Source organism: Lissotriton vulgaris, chromosome 9, assembly GCF_964263255.1.
Source record: "Lissotriton vulgaris chromosome 9, aLisVul1.2, whole genome shotgun sequence".
NCBI lineage: Eukaryota > Metazoa > Chordata > Amphibia > Caudata > Salamandridae > Lissotriton > Lissotriton vulgaris.
Window position 1 is genome coordinate 887,353,346 of NC_141697.1, and position 8,150 is coordinate 887,361,495.

At 49.0% G+C, this 8,150-nt stretch overlaps 1 protein-coding gene across 1 annotated transcript; it reads left to right on the plus strand.

The window, feature by feature from the left end:
* Positions 1–2,606: 2,606 nt before the first annotated feature.
* On the plus strand, positions 2,607–4,300 carry LOC147692439 (uncharacterized). Its single transcript, XM_086936791.1, has 2 exons — positions 2,607–3,027; positions 3,303–4,300. The coding sequence occupies exons 1-2, from the start codon at positions 2,607–2,609 to the stop codon at positions 4,298–4,300; spliced, it is 1,419 nt and encodes a 472-aa protein (XP_086792917.1).
* The last annotated feature ends 3,850 nt before the right edge of the window (positions 4,301–8,150 follow it).

Consider the following 8,150-nt stretch of genomic DNA (forward strand, 5'->3'; position numbering starts at 1 on the left):
TCAGGGAAGCCAGGAAGGGTTTCGCAGCGGTCAAAGCGCCTTGGGACCCTCCGGGTAAGTAGTGCGCTATATAAATGCCTATACATTTACATACATTTACATACATTCACCACTGTACAGAGATCTGGGCCTAAGTCCATCATTTATTTGCTCTCCATGCCATTCCAGTTTGGACCCAGCTATACCAAATCAGTCTTGACCCTGCGCCCAATGGGAACAGTCCAGTGCAAACTGCCAGGCCAGGTCCACTCTGGACTGGAAACAAGCATCCTAGGACCGGTTTCAGGATTTAAGCCATCATCAGCCGGGATAGCTTGACTCCAGAGGCATGGAGAGCAGGGACCCACGTCTGGGCATACCTGTCCCACTCGGGGTGACAAATGCAAAAAGAACAATTGATGGACAGAATGAAGAACAATGTCATGCATTCACCACAGTACAGAGATCTGGGCCTAAGTCCATCATGTTTTTTGCTCACCATGCCATTCCAGTTTAGCCCCAGCCATATATAAATCAGTATTGGCCCTGCGCCCAATAGGAACAGTCCAGCCCGAACTACAAGGCCATGTCCTCCCTGGACTGGAAACAAGCATCCTAGGACCAGTTTCGGGCTTTCAGCCCTCATCAGCCAAGACAGCTTGACTCCGGTGGCATGGAGAGGACGGGACCCATGTCTGGGCATACCCGTCCCACTCGGGGTGACAAATGTAAAAAGAAAAATTGATGGACAGAATGCAGAACAATGTCATACATTCACCCCAGTACAGAGATCTGGGCCTAAATCCATCGTATTTTTGCTCACCATGCCATTCCAGTTTGGACCCAGGCATATACAAATCAGTCTTGACCCTGCGCCCAATGGGAACAGTCCAGCCCGAACTGTCAGGCCAGGTCCTCCCTGGACTGGAAACAAGCATCCTAGGACCGGTTTCGGGCTTTCAGCCCTCATCAGCCAGGATAGCTTGACTCCAGTGGCATGGAGAGCACGGGCCAAAGCATACCAAAGGGGCCCCAGCACATTTCTTGGCAATTTTGGTGAAGTCTTCTTGATTCCGAAGAATAGGAGGACATCTTCACCAAACAAAAAAGCACTTGCTTTACATAGTTAAGAGGAAGTACCCTTGTTTGGTGAAGATTCCCCTCTTTGTAGTCTCTTTATCTTCTCTATAGAAGAATTCATGTCATAACAGCTTTATGAAAGGAGACCCTTGAGGAACAATCACATTACCTAAATTAAAGGCACCGAAGATGTAGACATGTAGACGACTTTCTCAAGGCTCAAACTGTGACTGTTGTGTCTGTACTTGTTAAAATACAAGACCGATCCAGAATTCCCTTGATGTACTGGGGAGTTTAGGGCAGCACAAGCTTCGGAATGGGTGTGGCTGATAACGTCACAAATTCAGATGTTTTCTCTCAAGTGCGAGAGTAACACTGCTACAGGCATGGGGCTGAGATGCTCATTATGATAAACGAGACTAGCAATCCTGGAATTTCATTAAAAAATACGAAGTCCATAGTAGTCCATAGTAGTTGCGGGACAGCCCGTATGCAAGGTTCTCACTCCTTCCTGCAGAGACTCAACAGTCACAGTTTGATCCTTGAGAAAGTCGTCTACACGACGAAACACGTGTCGGCTGTCTACATGTAGTCTCCAAATACGTGTCAATGACCAACAATGTATCTATTTTTATACTCTTATTTGGACTTTATCACTTTGTCTGCTTTCTTTGGTGTATTATTGAAATTAAATTTGACTGACAACAGTCAGTTTGAATTGTACTTTGGTGCTGTGCTCTGTATTGTAATTCTTAATAAACTTCAACAAAACACATTCAACAGAGCTCTGCGCAAACGTTCAACACAACTCTAAGTTACCAAAAGTGTATCTCAGTGAGCTCAGAGCAACACAATAAACTCCAGGAAACAAAAACAGAATTTGGTACAACACACACATTCTACACTAAGCCCAACACCACATGGTTATCCCTATAAAGGAATAACATGGACTCTCCACAAGACACTAGGGGCCCGATGTAGGTAAAAGGGATTTTCCGATTTCAAAATACCGAGGCGGGCCGAATCGGTATTCTGAAATCGGAAAACGAGATGTAGCAAACAAACCGCGAAATTATAGCGAATCGGTCGGCATCGGTAATGTGATTCGCTACGTACCGAATCGGCACGGGCCGAATCGGAAAGTACCGAATCGGCTACCACCGATTCGGAAATAGCCGAATCGGCTACCACCGATTCGGAAATAGCCGAGTCGGTTAAATCCGATTCGGCAATTACCGAATCGGAGGAATGGAAACACACCCATGGCCAAAAAGCCCATAGGAATGCATTGAAAAAACCGAATCGGTAAAATCCGAATCGGATTTTACTGATTCGGTAAAAGCCGAATCGGTAAAAGCCGATTCGGTAAAAGCCGATTCGGTAAAAGCCGATTCAGCCAATGAGGTGGCTCCCCCTCCCCCACCAAAACAGGGAGTGGCAACCCTGGCAGGTGCAGCTAATTAAGAACTTTCTGGAGAGCCAGCCTGAGCTGAACACTCACAGTTAGCAGCAGTGGGAGTAGGAGGTAGTGAACTGTTCTGATCAAGATGGCAAACCCTAGTGAGAGCCAGAAGTCCAGCCAGAAGAGGAAGCCAAAATTCAGCACCACCGAGCTGCAGGTGTTGGTTGACGAGGTGGTGAGGGTGCACCGTCAGCTATTCGGTAAGCTGTCCCTCAATGTGCCAGACAGCACCAAGAGGAGGCTCTGGGCAGAAATCGCTGAAAAGGTCAATGCTGCAGGTGTCACCCCCAGGTCCCTGGATGAGCTGAAGAAGCGCTTCTATGACATCCGCAGCCTGACCAAACGGAAGATGGCTGAGATCCAGAGGCAAGCTGGAGGCACTGGTGGAGGCAGGAACCCGGCGCCACCCCTCACCGAGCTGGAGGAACTGGTCTCCAGCACCATTGAAAGGGAGAGCGTGACCGGAATTGGGACCCTGGACAGCTCAGCCAGAGCCACAGCTACAGGTAAGAAGCATGCGCATCATGACACACCCTACCAGACACCTCCCCATTAGACACAATGCACAGCCAAACCCCAGCACAGTACTGTAACCAACATACAAGAGACAAGCATCATGGTACCTGTAGTCAGCAGAAGTTAGCAACATATGGCAGTGCAGAATCACAAGACAGGAAACAGTGGAACACATGCTAAGGAGAAGCAAGGACATGTGGAATGCTTTAATTGTACAGACTGTAATACTCCGGCACTCAATTTACAAATGCTTCTTTGTACCTAGGGGCATCATCAGGCGGACAACCACTGACAGCAGAGGCAGCACCACCATCTACCACTGCACTCGCAGGGCCCAGCACGAGTCAGGCTGCCGAGGAGGAGGAGGAGGAAAACACCATAGGGCTGGGTATTGAGGGAGACCTGGTCATTGACTTTGATGCACTGCACTCCCCACAAATGTCGAGCACACCCCCCTTGCAGTTCTCCCCAGAGAACTCCCCGACAAGGGACCCCCTTCCACCTACACCAGCTCCTGCCACGATCATGGCTGTGGCTCCGGTACACCCTGTCCTGGGAGCAGGGACTCAGGCCCCGGCCAGCACCACACCCCCACCAGTGGCACCCCAGCCCACTCAGCAGGCCGGCAGCAGCAGTACCCGTCGCCGTGCCATTCCCAGCACTGCAGCGCCAGCACCGGAGGGCAGTGTCTTCCTGGGCCTTGAAGGGAAGATGGTCAAGATCCAAAGGCAGCAGGCGAAGTCTATCATGGCCTGCCAACGCCAGCTCAGGCAGCGCAACCTGCAGATGGGGGAGATGGCAACAGGATTCAAGGCCTTCGTAGATAGCAACAAGGAGGTAGCAGCAGGTCTAGGCAGGCTAACCACTGCCATTTCCCAGTTGTGCGGGAGGCTAGAGGAGCATGAGCTCTCGCGCAGGCGGGATGCCCGCGTGCTAAACCGCTCCATGAGCCGCCTTGCAGCTGCAACGGCCCAACTCTGTCAGCGCAGTGCAAACATGGAGTCAAGCCTCACACAAAATACCGCGGAGTTAACAAGGGGAATGGCCCGTATCACCACGGCAATGGAGGCCATGATCATCTCTAACACTGCCGCAAATCCTGCCCTGGACCTGGGGGATGCTGGGGACAGCAGCAGCCGCACCAGCCCGGTCAGCGCTGCGTCAGAGCCACGCAGGAGCACCAGGCGCTCCGCAGAAGCCGCTGGCCATCCTGAAGGGGGTGAGGGACACCCCAGTGGGGCTGCCAAGCGCTCAAAGAAATAGCCTGGCAAGGGCGGGTGAGGAAACCTGGACCTTAGACTTTTGTGGTCTTTGCTATTACACCTTTTTTTTGTTGCACATCAGTGCTGTAACTGTGTTGCAACAGTATTAAAAATTGCTTTTTCACCACAACCATTTACCTGTCTGTGCATCTGTACTCACTCAGAAATAGTTTTCTGTAATCTCCTCACGTCTGTATCTGCCATCACTTGGCGTACACACCCCAGCTGGCTGTGTTGGTGGCACAGCTTCGTCGTCGTCATGGTCCTCGTAGTCAGACAACTCCACCTCAGTGCCCTTCTTCACCGCAAGGTTGTGTAACATTGCACATACAGCTATGATCTTGCAGCAGGTGATGGGGGTATACTGCCTTGCACCTCCACTCTTGTGCAGGCATCTGAATCGACTTTTCCAGATGCCAAAGGTCCGTTAGACGACATTCCTTGTGCTTTTGTGGGCCCGGTTATACCTCCTTTGGCTGGGTGTGGAGGGGTTGAGGTAGGGGGTGAGTATGAATGAGCGGAGGGCATATGCACTGTCGCCTGGAAGGGAAAGGAGTAACATTACACACATGCATACATGTATTACACCTAGCTACTTTGTGTTATGGGGGTCTGATGATGTGTCTCACCTAGGAGGTATCCTTCACCAAATTCGCCAGCCATCAGCCGTGCATAGATGCCGCTCTGTTGGAAAATATAGGAGTCGTGGGTACTCCCTGGAAATTTTGCTACCAGGTCTGTGATGGTGCACTTCGCATTGCAGATCACCTGCACGTTGATGGTGTGTGTAGATTTCCGATTGCGGTATATGTATTCTGTGTCCGCTGGTGGGCATATCGGAATGTGCGTGCCATCTATGCAGCCAATGATTTGGGGAAATTGTGCCATCTGGTAGAAGTCAGCTTTGGTTTGTAGCAGTTCTGCGTGGGTTGCAGGGAACGAGATGTATTGGTCCATCCTGTGTATCATGGCGTCAAGGAATGTGTGGAAGAACCTTGACAGGCTGCTCTGGGTCACTCCTCCTGCCGCTGCAACTCCACTTTGATAGCTGCCAGACGCCAGCAGGTGTAGGCTGCATAGCACCTGGACGTGTGCTGGGATGGCGTGTGCCCGTGGGGTGGGGTGGTCCAACAATGGTTTGAGGTCCCTGATGAGCTCAAGTATGGTGTCAGAGTCCAGCCTGTATCTCTGTAGGATCTCAGCCTCAGTGAGCATGAACAGGGTTATCCTCTGTCTGTAGACCTGTTCATTTCTTAGCCATTCCCTCTGTCCTTCCTGCTGTAGCCGTAGCCGCCTCGCAATGACATAAAAAGCTGCCATCCTGCAAGTTGCAATGCATTTTGGGGCTGTTTTTATGGGTTGGAGTTGGTTACCACCTGATTGTAATCCATGGTAAATACCGAGTGAATTCTACCGATTTTGAGCCGAAATCGGTGTTTCTGTGCCTCCCTACATCTCCCCATCTGTCCGATTCGGGGAATTTCCCGATCGGTGATTCTACCGAATCGGTAGGTTCTCCGATTCGGCTTATGTCCGATTAGGTTCATCTACCGATTCGGTGCATGGACCGAATCGGATAATTTCCAAATCGGTGTCACTACCGATTCGGTACATGGACCGAATCGGATAATTTCCGAATCGGTGTCACTACCGATTCGGTACATGGACCGAATCGGATAATTTCCGAATCGGTGTCACTACCGATTCGGTACATGGACCGAATCGGATAATTTCCGATTCGGTGTCACTACCGATTCGGTACGTGGACCGAATCGGTATTTGCATCCGAATCGGTGTATTACCGATTCGTTACATATCCGATTTTCGGTATGTACGTATCGGATTCTTTCCCATTCGGTACTCATTCCGATTCGGTTTTCGCTCCGATTTTGAGTTTTTTCATTGCCCTACATCTCGATGGCTGTTTACCGATCGGTAAGGGCCCAAAATCGGGATTTTCGGCCTTTACCGATCGGTAACGGCCTACCTACATCTGGCCCAAAATTCTCAATTTCCTGAAGGCCATATTCACAGCAGAGGAATATGTATTAATCCCCCCCCCCTGCACACACCCGCGGCACATATCTCATGTCACAAGCCTCAAACACTTTAACACAATATCAACCATATACTGCACAGGGAAACAGCATATGAATCATATAAACCAAACGTTATAAAAAGGATATAAGCCAAACCAAATATTGTGAAGATGGTGTAGATTTAAAAAAATTAGGGAAGTTGCGAAGTCCTGGACTCTGCCCTCCCCAAGTAGGATGTACATTCGAGGTTTTTCCTCACTCTTTGGGTCGACGTTTACTGGACTCCGAATTTCTGTCCCTGATTTGAGTTAGGTTTTTTAAGTTTTTCAAGCCCACAGCTCTCACTTAGAGCTGGATGTTCCAAACATGGGATTTCACCTCAGCACAGGAGAGTCATCTGGTTAGCAGGCAGTATGGAGGACCATCTTGTTTATGGCGCTGCTCGTGGAAGGAAGTTATCTTAATCAAAGGTCCACGGGGCTTATTTACAAGGCCCTTGCACCACTTTTGCGTCCATTTTAACATGGGAAAAGTGACGCAAATGTGGCGCAAGGGCCTTGTAAATCTGCCCCCACATCTTTAGGTTGCGTGCTCTCTTGCTGCATTGTTGTAGGATTCTGTGAGGAATTATTGATATAAAAGGGTTGAGCAGAGCACTTGACCAGTCAATAAAAAGCCTGGCAAATATACCAGTCGCATTAACATTTCCGTTGAGAAAGGGAAGCAGCTAGAATTAGTTGCTGGAGTCCACCTGAATGCTTCAATCCACTGACGAAAGGAGAATATTTAGTAAACAAAAATTTGGAGTGCAAAGTAGCTGATACTCGGGGGCAACGAGAGGAGAGCTCGGCCCCCTCACCTGTCCATCAACCCAGGTCCTCCTGCCGATTTCAAACCTTCCCCTTTGATTATCTGTCTGAATCTTCAGCATTTCCTTCCAACTATCTTGGGGCAGGGCAGCATTGTTTTTCTCGTTTTTTTCCATTCTTTTCATTCTCTTCTCACTGGAGACCCCTCGCCGAGCTCTATCTGAAGATCGCGGGCAAGTCTTTCTTCTACCTGAATAAATAATTATTTTCTTTTTTGGAAGGGCTCGAGAGGCGAGTTATTTTTCTCTTTCTTGGGCAGATGATTTCTGCATTATTTAAAAACCGGAAACTAACAGCGTGTACAAAAGCGGGGGAAAGAGAAGGCAAGAAGGGGAGGATGGAAATGTCCAACTCCAAGCAGTGAAACTGAGAGAAGGACTGGCAGAAAGAATGAAATAGATGTGAACAAAAAAAGGACACATTTAAAAAGGGCACAGGGACTGCGGAAGGAAATTTGCATTTGAAGATAATGTTAAATTGAAAAGAATGGAAAGAACATAAGAAAATAAAAGAGGACAGTAGAAGGAACAAGCTTTGGCAAAGTCAACAGGTCTGGCCTATGCAAGATCTATTGATTTTGTTAATTTTTTTGTTGTCATGTATGATAGTGTGGTATGGTATGGCTGTCACTGTATACATGATATGGTATGGTTTGGCGTGTCATTGAGCTATAGCTGCAGAGGTAGTCTGAGCCTTGTTTGTGGGTTGCTAGAAGCTAAAGGCTGAGCGATGAAAAGAGGCTAAAATACATTGGTTGTTGCTAGTGGCTATGAGATGTATTGAGATGGCTGCAAGACAATCAGTGTCACTGTCTGGTGGCAGCGCTCTGATTTTGAGAGGTTACCTGCAGTGTAAGCCTCTACTCTGCTTCCGGAGGGCTACGCGCTCACACTCTTGTCCAGCTCTATCTTGACCTTCTTCTGGGTGATGCTCTTCTGGACTC

Bases quoted from the DNA above. Each gene is read 5' to 3' on its own strand.
- LOC147692439 (XM_086936791.1), top strand. From the start codon at position 2,607: ATGGCAAACCCTAGTGAGAGCCAGAAGTCCAGCCAGAAGAGGAAGCCA. The intron at 3,028-3,302 runs GTAAGAAGCATG...CTTTGTACCTAG, and splicing joins AGCCAGAGCCACAGCTACAG to GGGCATCATCAGGCGGACAA.